Source organism: Nomia melanderi, chromosome 10 (assembly GCF_051020985.1).
Source record: "Nomia melanderi isolate GNS246 chromosome 10, iyNomMela1, whole genome shotgun sequence".
In the NCBI taxonomy this organism is placed as follows: Eukaryota; Metazoa; Arthropoda; class Insecta; order Hymenoptera; family Halictidae; genus Nomia; species Nomia melanderi.
The window spans coordinates 12,738,315-12,755,485 of record NC_135008.1 but is presented as its reverse complement, the minus strand read 5'-3'; the positions used below and the strand labels follow the sequence as shown (position 1 = coordinate 12,755,485).

General features: G+C 47.4%; 1 protein-coding gene and 1 long non-coding RNA gene across 2 annotated transcripts in view; one reads left to right on the top strand and one right to left on the bottom strand.

Moving 5' to 3' along the window:
- Window positions 1-17,171, top strand: part of LOC116428731 (uncharacterized) — a 92,753-nt gene that overhangs the window by 64,033 nt on the left and 11,549 nt on the right. The window lies entirely within an intron of this gene.
- Window positions 13,505-17,171, bottom strand: part of LOC116428820 (protein groucho) — a 59,618-nt gene continuing 55,951 nt past the window's right edge. Inside the window, exons 11-12 of the mRNA XM_076371237.1 lie at window positions 15,481-16,084; window positions 13,505-14,341 (exon numbers count right to left, since the gene is read on the bottom strand). Coding sequence (XP_076227352.1) covers window positions 14,234-14,341; window positions 15,481-16,084 — 712 coding nt within the window. The 3' untranslated portion in view covers window positions 13,505-14,233. The remainder of the gene's footprint in view (window positions 14,342-15,480; window positions 16,085-17,171) is intronic.

Genomic DNA, 17,171 nt, shown 5'->3' with positions numbered 1-17,171 from the left:
AATGATAAGCCGTTATCTCATTTATTTTCGTACGGCATTCCGTTTATTTTCATTGCATTATAATAGCGCAAGGACGTTCTGCCATTCGCGCCGTTTCGGGACGCAACTCCTAGCGACACGTCCATTCTCAGAAAATAAAGTAATTAATTGCGAGGAATACAAAAATAAGCTTCGGTATCGTCGGCATAATTAGAACCGGCGCGGTATCGTATCGCCGGCCGTATTATAAGCTCGTTTTTCATGGCCGGTCGTATTTCAGGAAGCCGTCTAGCCGTTCGATCGGCTGAATAACCGCGTTCGAGTCGATTTTTGGCGTCGCCGATGAAACCCGGCCCGGTTGCTCAAGATCGATGTAAAGGGAGATGAAAGAGTCAGAAAAGACAAGAGAACTAAACATTGAAGAACTAAAAGCAATGAAAAAAAACTAGAACAAAAACGTCAAAGTAAAATCATCGGATAGAGAAATCAAGGAAGAATTGAACCACCGGGAGTTACAAAAGAATCGCGTCGCCGGAATCAGGATTAATCTATGCACGATTTTGTCGTGCGCGGGGGCGTCGCAGGAAGCGAACGCGGCGCAACGGTCCCTGAAAAAGAACCCGGTCGAAAAACCGCACGTTACGTCCACGGTAATACCGGTGAATGCTCGGGGAATTTTGTGTGCCGGGTCGTCGTGGCTCTTTCTCTCTCTCCCTCGGTACTTTCTCACCTGCCTACACGGGCAGAGTACACGGCGGTGCCCTTAGCGGAGAGGGGTGCTCATTGTGTATACGCATCGCGTATTCACAGCTACGCGAGACAAAAGAGCCCCAACTCCTTGCGTGGTTCGGGGACGACTGGCCCGGCTGAGAGATGAGACGACGCGTAGTAGTCGAGCGTGGATTCGTGGCTCGCAGTGCTATTGGTCTGCCGCGCGTGCTCATTGGTTGACAGGCGCGTCGTTTCGTCGAGTGCTCCGCGCGGACTGCCGTCGATCCTCCATCTCCGTTCAACCTGCGATAAACAGAGCACGGTTTCGGTCCTTCTAACACCATCACTGTGTTTTGTCTCAGTCGGTTCGATCCCGAGTTATTCGAGCGTCCTCGTCTCGCACCCGCTTGAGCCGAACACCTACCCGGTACCCGACCGCGGACCGGCTGTTCACGAATCTCTCATTCTCCTTCACGCAGTCTTTCCTTGCCTCTCCGGCCTCCCTCTAACCCATCCTTTTCTTTCACCCTTCTCACCCTTTTCCCGAAAGTTCTTTCGTTCTCATTCTATCCTACGGCCTCTCCACGGTCTTGCCGCGGACCCGCTCGCGTCCTCCCGTCACCGTCCCGCGAAAACAGTCTCTCAGCAGCAAAGCAGCGAGATCCCCCGGACGAGATATGAATTCACGTTCCTCCTTTTATATTCCACGCTCGCCTGCCCTCCATTTTGCTTGCTCGAGTCCCTTGTCTGGCTCGGCGATCTGCGACTACCGTATGTGTCGGCTGCATGGCTATCTCGCAGTCTTCTTCTTCCTTCTTTCTTCTCTCTCCCCTTGTCTGTCTTTGGTCCCGCTCCCTCTAGCCGGTGAATGTCTCTCGCCGTCCCATACTCCGACTCACGGAGCGCGTATGATCGTGTTGTTCCCGACATCGACGACGTACTCGACTACGCCTTGGTCTTCTTCTTCGGGCGCGTTCTCTTCTTCGCCGCCGTCGTCGTCTACCTCTCTTACGTCGTCGTCGAGGCTCCGCGCGCCGCCTTTGTGCGATAGGAAGTCTACTACGAGCGGTCGGATGTGCTCCCTCCGGGTATCGTCACGAGAGCGCGAGCGCACGTAACGCGATAAAACGTACGGGTACGTACCGTGTGTGCGTGCGTGCGCGCGCGAGTCGTCTCGCTCAACCTGACCAGCTGGTCGTTGGGAGTCGCTATGGGGAAGAAGGTGGCTCCGAGACGAGGATTGAGAACGAAGACGCGTAGGGAGGGGGATAGGGAAAAAGAGAACAGAGGAGTATACTTGAGGCGGCCGGGTAACGCGAGTGTCGTAGAAGGAGGAGAAACGAAGCGTTAAATATTAAAAACAATCCATCAATTAGCGTTAATGCCCAAGCATTAAGCGAGCCTGCTGCTCTCTTCTCTTGCTGCCCCGGCGACACGTGTTCCCGCGCGGAGCTGCGCGTGTATACGCGCGATCGCACCGACTACCACTCTGCTGTACGGTACACACGGCCGACTACCGGCTAGATATCATTTCGGTTCGTTAGGCGCGGCCCGCTGTCGTATAGGCGTTACGCAGTGTACATACGTCGTGCGCAAGGTATACATATGTAAAGTGTACACACGTGCGGTTGTACTACGCCTCTCGCCCTCTCCGTCTGGCTTCGGGAGAGACCGAGCGTCTGTGTGTAGACACAGAGATGCGCGGGTATGCGGCCGTCTCGTGGCCATCGCTCGTCGACCGATGATTCGCCTCGCAGAAACGTTTCCTCTGCGAGCACCTCTTCCCTTCGCAACGCTGCCGGAGACTCGGAAGGGTTAATTTCTGACTAGAGACACGGACGACAGGACACAGACCCGACGGCGAACAACGGCTGTTCTGGGATCTCGTGGTGGATTAACGATAGGGATACCCGGCGGAGTTCCCGGGACTCGGATATCCGGATACAACGAGGACATTGCGAACTATCGGGTTACCTCACTGTGGACACATTACGCGGGACCGGCGACGCGACTATAGAGGGGCAGCGGTCAGGATTCCGTGATACTCTTCGGCTTTGGGTCTCGGGTCGGGGGCGTTTGATTGCGTCGGGTACTTGAATGTTGTGTCTGTAGAGAAATCTTGGCAACTAAATGGGTGGGCTTGTCAATTTCTGCAATTCTGCAGAATTGATCTATTATTTCCTGGGGATTTTTTAAGGAAGATTCTTATGGAAATAGATTCTTCTGATTAATCCTTGGAGGTTCGACAGTCTTTTCACTTACATTTTCGTGTATATTTCTAGACGATGTGCTGATTTCTTTAAAACTAACATTAAGGTGTTTCACGGAAGTTTGCTACTAACACTTATTAGTAACAACCATCAACCGTTACCGTTACAGTTAAATATTTTATTGACACAGCGGTATTCGTAAGACAAGTACCGACTTTCCCTCTTCAATTTCCGCTTGCTGCTCCATCACGGTGTCTTGCTCGTCGGTCTAGCGAAACGCTAAACGTTATCTTAATTGCCATCAGACCTGGTGTCGCGAGAGAGCTTCTCTGCGGACGCAAAATGTGGCTCTCCCGTGGAGCATATTGTACGCTGCCTCTGTACGATCGCACCATTCGGAACCGCTAATGCGATTACACGGAGCAGTAGACTCGATTCTATGATCATTGACTGACAACTCACCCTTGTCGCGCCCTCTCTCGCTGTCCTTCTACACAGCCGTTGACTGTTACGTACCTTAGCTCCAAAATCCTTGTGACATGCGAAGTCATTGAAGCGCAATCCTAGGGGAAGAGCACTATATAAACTGGCTGTTTTCATGAAAGTTCAACCAATCCTACCTCTGGCATCCAGAAAAATATCATTTTCCGTTCCGACAGCATGGGTTTCCCGAGTAATTTTGCAAGTACGGATCGCTGACTCCAAGATTAAAATCAGCACAAAACGGTGCGCGGCCGTTCGGAGTGCGGCCTCGTGCAGAAAATACGACGAGCGCGGCTCGCCGAGTCCACGTAAGACGGCAGCTGGTCCACGGAATCGTAAACGCAGCTAAACATGTGTACGAACATAAAAGTCGGCGCCCCCTTCCCTCCCCCGCTCGGCGGACCGTCGGTGTGCGCGCTGCATAAATATACAGGCGCCCCTTTAGCCGATGAGTCGTGGTACGCTTAAGTTCCTCGGTAGCTGGCCGTAAACTAGAGGGAGCCGTGGTGGGGGTTGAGACGCCGGGGTGAGGAAGGGGGTACGTGGAAAGGGTGGAAGGCGAAGAAGGAGGAATTTATCGTGCAGCCCAGGCCGGTGCAGCTGAGTGAATCGCTGCAATTACATGCCAAGGTAATTGCACACTGCGACCGGAGATTTTTATCCTCGCACCTTCCACAAAGAACTTCCCCTCCCAGGCTTTTCAATTTATTCGTTCGTGTCTACGATCGCCGGGCACGTCGTGCACGGCGGGAAGGGAGGAAGAGGGGAAAAAACGAGAAAGAAGCGCGCACCACACTACCCCACGTTGCGCTTTTTGCGGGCGTCCCGTTTGAAAAACGCCGGCCACTGTTTCCCGAGGGCGGTTCCCCGCGGATCGAGAACGCTCCGGGGAATTTTTCGATCCAGTGCGTTATCCGAGGCGCACGATATGTAAATGATAGCATATCAATCAGGGTGGAGAATAACTTCAAGTTTCGTTGCCACCCTCCTACTTTTGGAGCGTACGTAGCTTTTTGACGTTAATATATTTGAAAGAGTCCGACGTAATGAAATGACTGTCGTTTTAAGAAGGTGATAGTAATTTAATAACAGTCAACAAATTTGAAAATCTTCTTTTCGATAGTTGATGTTTAATATCTTAAATTGCGGTGTCCTTGGGGCATCATGATGTTCACGTCCATTTGTTTTATAGACATGGATATCTTCTCGAGGAGTGAGACTGGAGTTATATCAAGTGTTCACTAGGGGAAGGCTCGTTTGAGTTTTATTATCGAAAATGGAGCTGTTTCATCGGATATAGTGGAAGCGAATTTTTGAAAGCTTCATCTTCCTCTTACAAGAAGGAAAATTATGATATCCTATTTTACTAGTAAACACACAGTATCTCCATCGTTAACGGAGTGACTTCCATAACAAAACCCAAAAACGTATCGCGCAAGAAAAATCCCTGCGTTTTCATTTCATTTGCATACGTATCTACGATCACAAAGTAAAGCGACAGAAATGTATTTTCATTTTCGGGCCACTACATTTAAGAATATATAAATATCCGCTATCAATTCTCGATCACCGATATTGACATCAATTCCATACCTTAACAGGAACAAATTCCTTTAACACGGTTTTCTCTCTGCTAAATTGTATCATTTCGCGTTACAGCGTGTGAGTGTAAACCCACAACACTCGAAAGGTTAACGAGCGAGCACAACTCTCGTAACGTTCAATTGGGCTCAGTAAACGTTCACCAGTCCCGTAGGAGGTGGACGGACGTCCACACTCGAGGACGAAGTGAAAAAGAAAAAATGCGAAGAAAGAGGTATCAGGAGGAGAAGGCGAAAGATGCGGTGCGACAGCTCGTTACCGTGTTCTTACGGGGGGCTTGGTCGATCGATCAGGACGAAATTAGCGAGATAAGCGGGTGTAACGTAAGCGGGTATCGCCGGTCTGTCCTGTGAATCCGTGTGCAACGCTAACGGAGCTGCTCGGAGGCGGCGGAGGTGCAAGGCGGCAGGCGAGCGCGGAGGCGGAGAGGGCATCGGCGGCGGCGGTGGTTATCCAGATAGCAGATAGCCAGGACGGTGGTCTCGTTTGCGGTTTGACCACCCTTGTGGTGCACTGCCCTAACCGCCCCTAACCACTATACCGCACCATCCGCAGCCACGCGGTGTGTGCAACCGGCGATAATGTCGCCCTTGCTGCGGCCGATGCATGTCGTTGCACTGGCCACGCTCGAGGCACAAAGTGTCCTGGCAAATGCTTCCTCTCTCGCTTACGTTACTTCCATTCTCTCTTTGTCCCTCCCTGTATCTCTTGTCTATCTTCCTTCCTTTTCCATCTCGCTGCGAGCCTCAACAGTTCCGTTTCCTTCTTTTGCCTCTCCTCTTCCCCAGCTTCTCTTTCTCGCAACCACGGTCTACTTCCCTTTTTCTTGGCCACTTCTTCGATTAATTTCGACCGTGACGAAAAAGAAACTTCGCGATACCGGATGATCCCGATTAAAACGACCGAACACGCCGGCTAAACGTCTTACCGGATTACTCGCCGGAGCCCGATGCGGGACAGGTTCATCGGCGGTGTTGCGTTTCACGGCTTGTTTTATGGAGAACGGCGATACGGATGCGGGACACGAGAGACATGTTAATTAAGTTCGTGCCGGTACCTCGGTATCGGCGCGATTCCGCGCAGAGCGCGGCTGAATCTCGATATCCGCCGCGTGTGCAGCCTCGCTCCGCCGCATTTTGTCCGAACAACGGCGGGCGCGACCGGGATCGAATGCGTCGGAAATTATGGGAGGGGAGGGACATGCTCCTGTTTTAACCCTTTCGAATCAACATGGTCATTACTTAAGCAAAGTATACGTATATCGTTGTAAAATTGTATTGTTAATATTCAGAACTTGAGCTTTGAAACATTGCCTTGTCTATTCACGCTTGACCTTCATGTTTCGAGTGCCATGTCACCCTCATGCGGGTGAGGCAACATTGAACTAATGCTAAATGTTAATATTGTAACGAAATATCGAATGAGATGAATTGAATCAAGGACTACGGAGACTGTACATAGAACTGACCGTGTACTTAAACTGTTCGATTAAATTATTCCACACTGTACGACTTCGAGGCTTTCTCGTAATACACTGTAAAAGATCCAAATATCCAATTACTGAAATCGAATTTTACGGAATTATGCATTTTAAAATGCACAGTTCTCGATTATATGTAAATATGTTCAGGATAGGTCATCGAAACTCAAACATGAATAGTTACCAGCTTCCACAGCTGCTACTTGCAAAAACTCATCCGTCTTTAACCCCATGCCCTATGATTTCTTTCTGAACTGTGATCGATCTAACCACTTTGTTATTAATAAGTTATTGAAAATAAGAGAAAATTCCAGTCTTATTCTATCTGAACATGTGTTCTAAGGCATAATCATTGATAGCAGAGGAATAATATATAATTTGCATTCAAACAAATCGAATAATATTTATGTCTTTTAAGTTCTATTTGAAATTTTCGCCACGAGTCTGACGCAATATTATAGGGCAAGGGCAACATTAACCTAGAGCGTTCGGTTCAAAACGGTTTATTTAAGAATTCGTTAGCAACGAAAATAAATGCCATTGTCTCGGGTTTGATCGTAAAAACGGAACGACACGCGAATCGGTGGGAGGGTGAAAGAATTGCGTTCTGTTTCGGCCGGTTCCGTGCGCCGGTCGTTAAACGATTCGTCGGGTATTGAAAACGTAAAAAGCGGAAGCCGAAAATCCATTGTTGCCGGACACGAAGGGAAACGAAATTTCAACGTTATGGACACGCGAGGATTGCAATATCGGGACGGGAGAGCGATACGCGTTGGCGCTCGTTTTCGACACGCGCAAGCAGGTGCACGGGCACGCAACCGCCTCGCGTAACTGCAATTTTTGTCGTTGCGTTAACACGCCAGAAAAACAACCGCCACGAGGCTGTTACATTTTCATGGGCGCGGCGTCGCCTCAACGTCCCGCGGTCCGTTCGGCGAGCGAAAACGCGGCCGATGGTCTCTGCAACCAAAAATCGCGGAATTACATTGAAAGTTTTCAACCGGCAGCACTGAAGAATTATTTACTCGTTACGAGCAATTTCTGGTTCAAGTATAATTAGTTCCTCCTATGTATTTTTTGCTGTTAGGAACACGTTTAGTGAAACGTACCTCTGGTTTCAGTAGATTGTTTGAGTAACATTAAAATGATGATTCTACCGTTATTGCATGATTCATTGGGGGCGGATTTTGTAAAACAGTGATTACAATTCGATCGATAAGTTTTTTTAACAAGCCTTGTCGAATAGCAAGAGAACGATCGAATGTAGAAAGTCTTATAGACTACGGTAACTGAGTCATGTAAGAGTATTATCTTGCCACTGATCATCGCATAATTAATTAATAGGGGAAACTAACCAAAAAATATAGCATAAAATGGTAACAGATACGATCAGTAACATGCACCTACATATTTTCAGTTTCCTGTTAACTCCGTTTACGTAATTATGTTAAGTCGTGCGAGAAGGATTTACGCTGCTGTATATTTTTCATCGCTTAGCCCGAGAGTGGGCGGGAACCAATTTCCGAAAACTCGATCGGCACGCTCGGGAGAAACTCGGCAGTCTCTGATTTTAAGAAGAAGCAACACTGCGATCGTATCTTGGAAATCAGCTTTTTCCTCGCTTACGAGTCTGGAAAGAACTGCCGATAATTCCACATTCATCCTATACATGCAAATCACCGTGGATCCCGCGATCGAGCTTTCTCCATCGCCGCGCAAGATTACATGTCACTGTTCCTTTGCCCGGCGATTTCCGAGAAACGATTTCCTTTACGGATCGACCGATCGAACGGAGAAGCGACAGAAAAACAGAAAGTCGAACGAAAACCTTTATCGACTGTAATCGTCGTTCGGTAAAACACGGGTCTCGTTTGAAGTCGATTCGTTTTCATTTGTCGCGAATACTGGGAAATTTCTCGGCCAAATATGCGTCTTTTGATTCAATGTAACAAAAAAAAGAAAACTGGCAGACGAAAAGTTACTTACGGCATCGTCTTGTTAAAATGTCGACATTGTTTACTTTCACGGAGAGAGAAATACTTTCGTTGTTTCATTACGTGTGCCATACAATTTGTTTCTGAAACTGTTCCAATATGAAGTAAAGACGTGAAGTAAAGGAGAAACCGGCTGACGTCGTACTAGTTTCGACGAAACGTCACGAGTGTCGATTGAAACTAGAGAACCATAACACTACTTTAATAAATGTAATCATTACAGGATGAAAAAGTCCCGAAATCCTATCTAAAAAGCAAAACCACGAGCAAAAATCTCTTCCACTAGCGCGAAAGTATCCGCTACTTAGTCATCCGTTATTTGTAGCAAGGCACTAACAATGACCCCGCCAAGAACCGTGCATAGTGGCAGGTCTGAGGAAGTCAAGGACAAAGGAGGTGTCCGAAGAGAGAGGATAATCTCGGAACCATCGCGGAAAACGAAGAGTTGGATAGTCAGACAGAGAGCGAGAAAGAGAGAGGCAGGAACGGCAGATAGGATTTATTAGCGATAGACAGAGACAGGCACAGAAGGCGCAACAGAGAACTGGATGGTAGAGAATAGTAGCGGGATAAGGGATGCAGGGTGTGGGTCAGGCAAGGAGGGAGACACATTGGCGCGTTTATTAGTGTCCAATTGTGACGAGAGAGGCGCGGGGGAACACGAAAGCGAGCGCGTGAACTCGCTCATTTGCGTGCCTGTTAATTTGCCACGTTTGTGTGAGCACCGTGCCGCACCGCGCCGCGGCACGTAGCTAGGGTCGCCAACGGACAGAGAGAAAATTAGCGCTTTGAGTGTGGGTGCCTGACCGCCTGCCAGCCAGCCAGCTAGCCAGCCAGCCAGCCAGGCTCTGACTGCCCGCGCCCGGCTCTGCCACCTCTATGCCTCACAAACGCGAACGCGTGCACGCGGTACGTGCGTGTCAGCTCGCGTATAAACGCCTGGGTGGTCCCTGTACTCTGGCTTCGATAAAAATCGACCGGCATTCGACCCGTCGCTTTTTCCCACCGCGCGACGAAAGCGTAAGTAGAATGGTGCACGAGCGGTTTACTCCGGCGTAATCGATGTTCTGTGAGCAAGTCAGGATCCCGGACTCTTATAGTTAGCCGTAGCCTGCTTATAGTCTCCGAGCAAGACGTGGCGAACTCGTAAAATCAGCTTCCCGAGGATGGGCATCGTTGATGAGACAAGGCCTAACCAGACCCCAAGCTGAGCCCGAACGGGTACCGTGTATCATGACGAATTAAAATATTATGGAGCCTTTCGGTCTGGGTGTGTCAAGGGGACTCATCGATGAAACTCACCTAACAAAGCCTCTTTAGGCGCTACATTCACCGATCATTCGAATTCGTGTTAGTACGAGACGATCATTGAAGAATCGTTTGTTAGATCCAAGTACGCCACGTTTCATTTTAAGCATTCCAATTTTTAATCGAAATTCAATACGTGATGATGCACTACTCCATGTTCTGACTATGTCTGAAGACCTGACCTGTCTAAAGGAAAGGTCGCCGAGCTTGCCAAAATCACCCAACCAGTTGAATAATGTTACAACTCGGCTGAACCTTGACAAAACGAGAATTTCTAAAACCTACGAAGAAAGTGAGATCAGCATTCTAGTGTCCCATTACAAATCAAGAACTTATCTTCATCTTATACATCCCACTAGATGCATAACAAGGAAGCTTCCAGCGCAAAGCCAACTGTAACCACACTCGGGGACAAAATGCGACCACTACGCGAGTACATAGTTCCCAGTGCCTAGGTTCGCTATTCCGGGACCAGCCTGTTCAGCTTCGACACGCGTACAACAAACTTGTCCTTGCTCGGAGATCAGCGTTGTCAGTCAGCTGGTTCTTTGCGTCATCGCTTTAATCGTTTACACCGGCGTAGTTTGTTCTGCGGTAAGAGGATTAACGAGCGGGGTCTCGGCGTCCGTTCGATCGGCAAACGCGGCGTAACGACTTAATCGGGCCGGGCCGGGGACCTTCGCCCGGTAGCCTTTTATTTCATTAGAAGCTGCGTTTCCCGTGCGCCGCGGCGGTACCGTTGCGCTCCCCGCGGACCGTGACGCGTCCGCGGCGCGGAGCACCGTTCTCGAAGTGATCGCCGCCGCGAGCGGATGCGGCGAACGTTTGATCGATCGTGATCGAGCCCCGACACCGTGTAATTTCCATTTCGCGCGTAAAAATACGTAACGGCGTAATAAGCGAAGCGTAGCGCTATCATTCGGGATCGTTAGCGGACGGTAACTTGAACTTTCCGTCCGTCCCGTGAGCCTATTACGCTGCCGCGGCCGATGTCCAATTTCGCGGAGAGCCGTGTACCTTTTACGGGCCGTGTACCGTGTCGTATGTTGGTCACGCGTTCCATCGCCTCTCGTCCTGCCCTCCTCATCCTCCCCTACTTCCCCTATCCATCGCTTTCTATCATCGTCCACAGGCAGGCTATCCTACCGTGTAACGAAACACGGACGCGTGAGTTGCAAGCGTTTCGGTTATTTTCAGAGATTCGCCGCGCGACGAATCAGCCCGTTCGAGGGTTACCGGACGGCTACCTGGGACTCATTTATCCCAGAGAAACGCGAAGACCAGGTTCTTGCTTCTTGACGACGCGTTGCCGCTCGCGCAATACCTCGTCGATCGTTAGGCGCGGTGTGCGCACGGTTACCGCAGCAGCCAGAGATTTTCGAAATCGTTGCGTATCACCGCCCTGAAGGAATACTTGGAAGCTTCACAGTGTCTCGGTAACTATATTATAGCGGATCGGGAATTAAGTTATCACAATAATTATTGAAGCCGCAATACAATAGTACCACTGGTTCAAGGATTAATTCCGTTAAATATACAAGACGCCAAAGAGCTAACTAATCTCGAACTCCTATCATCAATTACACTCCCCATACGTTAATATCTTTTTCTATCGAAAGTTCTGTCTAACGCAGAATTTCTAGTTTCTAGAAAATTAATATCTATTCGACGCCAAAGGCGGACACGAGAATCACTGCGTATACCGGAAACGGCGCACGCGGCCGAATAAAATCCGGGAAAACAGGTGCGCTAAGATAAATAAAGCCCCGGCGGCCGGCTGTTCGCTTTTCCGCCAGCTGAATTAACCAGTAATAACCGATGCATTTAGCCGCGACATTCAAAACTTGTGCGCGAAATACCGGCGGCGTTCCGCCAGCCCCGGCCAATTCCCTCGGTCCGTTCGTTTTACCAGCTCCCCGTTCCATCGGTCCTGCCGCGTCGCATATCATTACCATGCAAATACGGCCGGCGTGCGGCGAAGCCCGTGTAAAATCGTCCACCGCCCCCTGCGCGCTTCCGCTGGCCGTCCGCTACGTTCGCCGCGCAGTGCTCGTCTTCTCCCGGCGCCCGCGCGATGTCCACTCCACCTCCTCCCCCTACCACTTTGCACCCGCTACCCAGTCACATATGCAAAACGCGCCACTATTATAATAACATTACGCCGATGAACCTTCCATTGAATATGCGCTCCGCGAGCGTGGATTGCATCGCTAATTACGTACCGGGTGGTGCGATTCGCACGGGGCCTAGTCGGCACGGATTCATTCGGTTCGAATGCGCGCGCGGTCTCTATGGTCGGGCATAGAAAAATCTGAACGCTATCAATGCTTATGTTGTAATGTGGTTGGTGATTGAGGAAGATTTTTGCTTCACTTTGTGATAGTTCCGAACGCCTTTCGTGCTCTACGGAATCTCCGCTCTAAGAAATTGTTAGGAGTGTTCGATTACTGTTTCGTAATACTTGGATATATTCTTTAGGGTTTTGTATCTTCGAGGTAGATTGATTAATTTTTAAAACTGCTGAAACTGAGAAAGTATTAAGAAATGAATTAGTTACCGAAGTATTAGGAATGAATCCTGCTTCGACTATCGGAACTATAAGGTTTGCTACGATAATTTCGATAATAAGCGTAATAAGTCTGCTTAGTATTTCATTGAATATCTCACGAACACAAATGTTTTGTATCTAATCAGTTTTCTAGTAGATTCGACCGATGAATAATTAGTTTGTTCCATAGTACGTGTTTATAAAATGAACGGTATGCTCAAAGTTTAAGGCGTCGCGACGCCCGGCTGCGCGCAGACTCGTCTCACCCCTCTTCCACCTGTCCCTGCGGTAAGCTGTTTCGTTACACTGGCATTTGCACGACACCGTCATCGCGTTCGCCGCAATTTGTTTCCGGTGGGAATCGCGTGCGTCGCGCCAGCCGACACGTAGTCCGCGGCTTTTTTTTTTATTGTCGAAACGGTGTCGTGATTTTCGTGACACGATCCCCCTGACGCTGGGACTAAATATTGCCGACCCCGTATCTTTTTCCCACTGACGGTCGCGCGCCTCTCTCTGTCGGTGAACGCTGACACGTTTATGGGACGCCGGCAGCTAACGCGGATGGGGTGACGCCCTTGTTTTATAGTTTTGGTGACGGGTGCGGCAGCCGCGTTCGAATTTTGCGGCTCGAAATGGCTACCGCCGTTCATCGGTTTTTATATTACAACAACGGGACAATGTTTCGACGCGTTTTCATTTTTCTGCGCGGATATTCGCCGGCGACCGACTTCGTAAATCGCTGCATTGTCTTGACAATGGAAACGTAATTCAAACTGTAGATTTAAATTTAATTCTATATTCAAATTTCGGCAGAATTAGAAATTTACTTTCTCAATTTGAATTCTCTGATTTTAATTGAAATTCAAATATTCGAATTTAAATATTCAAATCCAAATTCAAAAATATTCAACGAGATGTCTAAGGTATTGATTGGGGAAAAATGAAATTTTATTTAGATATATCCACGCAGCGTTTATAAAAACCATATTTGAAAATGAACAATTTTGTACTGCAGCTTCCAATATTATAACGCAGCTATTATAAATTATGCGTAATAGTTTAATATTTCCTACCTTTGACGATGACGTTTACCTAGAAACTGAAAGAACACTGTTCAAAAGAAAAAGGAAAAAAAGTATTGGATGTGCATCAGGATCTGGAGTACCTACTGGACACAGTACGAATCAACAGCATACTTAATCTCGAGTATCACTTTTTATTTAATCCTCCCTCGTCTCGTTTCTCTTATATCTTCTAAGCCTTGACAATATTTACACAATTTCGTTTCATTAGTTCGCCTGTCGTCTCACTGTTAGGGGACGTAGAAAAATATGACGGTATGCTTAAAGACTGATATATAATATTTATATATACATATAATATGTATACGTATATACAAAATGTACAAGTGGGGGAAAACGCGATTACGAATGCCAGCGTTTATTCTAATTAACACGCGATCTCGCCGCCGGCGGAGATTTACGCGTGCAACGAGCGGAACGAACCGATTTCCTGGACACCCGATGAGAGACATTTATCTTTGGAAAACTCGACCGGTCCCGACTTTAATAGATCAATTCGGACAGGAAAGAAAACAAGTGTAATTTCCTTCGTTGTCCATTTGGCGGTTACCTTGATTAACCTCTCGTCGAATCAACTGCGATAGATCGAACGATTCCATCGATATCTTCGTTTTTACCGGACGCGTTTCGCTCACGATAATTGGTACACGTGCGCGGTCTCCCGGTTCGTTTGGCTCGTTCTCGCGGTGATCCTTGCCTCGCCAGGAGTAACAATAACAACAATAACAAGAATAATGGCAACAAAGTCTCTCATAATGTTGTATAAGAAATATATACACCCACGTCGAAGAGAGCCCTCTCGATTGAGTCAGTCCGGCTTCCGGTTGTGCCTCCGTTCAGTACATCACCTCGTATACGGTCGCTTTCTTGTCACCGGAACCAGTCACGATGTACCTGTCGTCCGCGGATATGTCACAGCTAAGCACCGAGGACGATTCCTTCGACTGAAAATAACAGGAGACACATTCCACGTGAACAATCTGACGCGAGTTATAGAACAACGCGAGAATCTGCGTATATAATGGTAGTTAAAGTCGTACAAGTTCTTGCATGAACTATCGAATAATAGTGTATTTACCGGAAAAGATAAGGAACACATTTGTATCAATATCAAACTTATTTGTTGGGTTCATAGGAAACTGATGTATTCCTAATATTTTATGTTCTTCACTGAAAGTAAAAACGAATAAACTATATATATATATATATAGTCCTTCATAGGAGGAGTGAAATTTAATTTTCCTTTCCAACGTTTTAATATTTCGCTGAATTCATCATTTTACTTGATTGAAGGAAACTTTAAAAGAAACCAATATCTAATGCGAAATAAATAAAACTCAGTTATCCGATGGATACATTCAGTGCTGCCACATTTATAGACGTCCTGAACTCGACTGGAATCGATTACCAACATTTAGCAATGTAAACGTCAATCTAGATTTTCAAGAATATCTTCCGGTAGTTACTGGAATGATGAATGATGAAAGAAATAAAGAATTTTTTAAATGATTGGAAACTTTGATTGTCTTAATATTTATTAAAGCTTAATGGAATAAATTTATGCTGGTACGAGGAATGTGAAACAAAGTTTGAAACCTTTACGGAATGTCATATCCTTCCTTGCGTATCATGGATTATAGTCCGTTGCACAATAAATTACAAACTCATAATACCAATAAATTGCAACATAAATTTATCATCATTATGAGCGTCTACTGAACTAGTGCATATAAATTCTCAAAATTAAACGAAGCGTTTAATAACCGTTAAATCATTATTAGATCCACGAATAATAGGAATATTTTCAATATAGAGAAAATAGCAATGATTAATAAACTATGGATCTTTACACAAATGTTCATTTTTTTGAATCACCTAATAACAATCGAACTGGAGAAAGAATTCATCTCGTCGGTTAATACATTCCGCGCAACAAAAATTAATTAAAAGTACTACGATCATTTGTCAATATAAACATTCTTTCCCGTTTTATGCATTTGTGAATACTAAAACGTCACGAAGGTCCCCAAACCAGTGGTTATTAATTAAAAACCGGCTAACAACGAATCAGAAAATTTCTCACCTGGAATATCGATGCTCCGTAGGGCGTGCGCCACGCGTTCAGAAGGTTATCCTTGCCGGTGGAGACGAACCATTTGCCGCAGGACGCGAATCTCAGTGACAACACGCAGGATTCATGCAGATGAAGCTGATACTTGTCCGGCTTGGTGGCGTGTAGCACCTCGACGTTCGAGTTCTCCATTCCAACCGCCAGCCACTCACCGGTCGGGCAGTAGCCGAGGGAGAATATCTGCGAGGTAAAGTCGTGTTGCTGGAGTTGTCTGCCTTCCCGAAGATCCCACGAGCGGACCGTGTTGTCCAGGCCACCGGTCCACAGTTTCGAGCCGTCCGCGGATATGTCAATGCAGGACGCGCCGTCCGTGTGACCTTGGAACTGTCTGATCAGCGTCTCATTCTGAAGATCCCAGACGGCGATGTTGCCGTCGCTGCAGCAGCTGAAGCAGACTTTCGAGTCCGGCGAGATGGCGAGCGCGTAGCAGGCAGCGGCGGCCGAGGTTAATTCGGTCTTGATCCTGGGTGTTGGACCAGCAAGATCCCAGATACTCAGCCGACTCGCCTCACCGCCAACTATCAGGGTCCTGCCATCCGGTAACAGCTTCACTGACCTGGGGACGAGGTGTGGAGACTCTTCTGTTAGATTGTTCTTTTCTTGTTCAGAAGTGGAGTATTGTAGGTATTTCAGGTATCTCAGCTGAGATCTATTTTTGTGCAAGTTGCCGACCGTTCCAGTGATCATTCAAAAATGTAACTGGATAAGTAGCAAAAGTTTAATAAAGAAGAGGAATTAAATGGCTTGTAGGTTGAGAAAAGAGGAGGAATTAATGGTTAATTATCAAAATGCGATCTTGTGGCACTTAACTATAAACTGTAGCATTACTGGGAATAGCGAAGTCTTCGGGTAACAAGGGGTTTAAGTAGCCGTAAAGTAACTAAGGCTTTTACGTTGCAAAACGAAGGTAAATAAAGAATTTCACGGGCGAGCATCGTTCCGATATGTAACGGCGCGTTATAAAATCGTGCGGTCCGCCCGGTTTCGCAGGTTATAAAAATGATAATTATTTTTGCACATCGCCGCACGGCTAGATCGAGCGTGAGCGGCAGCCGTGATTAGCAACTGTGGCTGATGGATGGATCATAAAGTACCTTTTAATGTGGGGAAGCGTGCATTACCGGGGGAATGTATTGAATTTGCCGGTGGACGGACACCCGTGTTCAAAAAACTCGCGGAGGTTCAATTACCGGCCGTATCGGCGGGCATTAACAGTCATACGAGACCGATATTATTCCGACGTAGTGACGGTGAAACGTGCAACGCTCGCAAATGCATCGTAAAAATGTCGAACATCCCGTTTATTCTATCACCGACACTTCCACGTGATTTTTCAGCGTTCCACACGCTACCGGGGAAATACCGGAACGCTCGACGCGAGATCGCGATGTTTCACGCGTGGCTGAACGCTTTCTGCTCGTAACGGTTTCACCCCTCGCGCATTCAAAAATAAAAGGAAATTGGTAAAAACGTTGTGAATATTGTCGACTCCAAAATATCGTGTAATCCCGCGATGTACATGGAATTCAATTTGCAATTTATTACTGGTTTGTAATATATAGAATGGCGGTAGTCCAAAGTTTATTTGGAACCGCAAGGTTTTTGTGATTGATCTCTTTGCGCTGCCCTATTTTCCTTTTTAA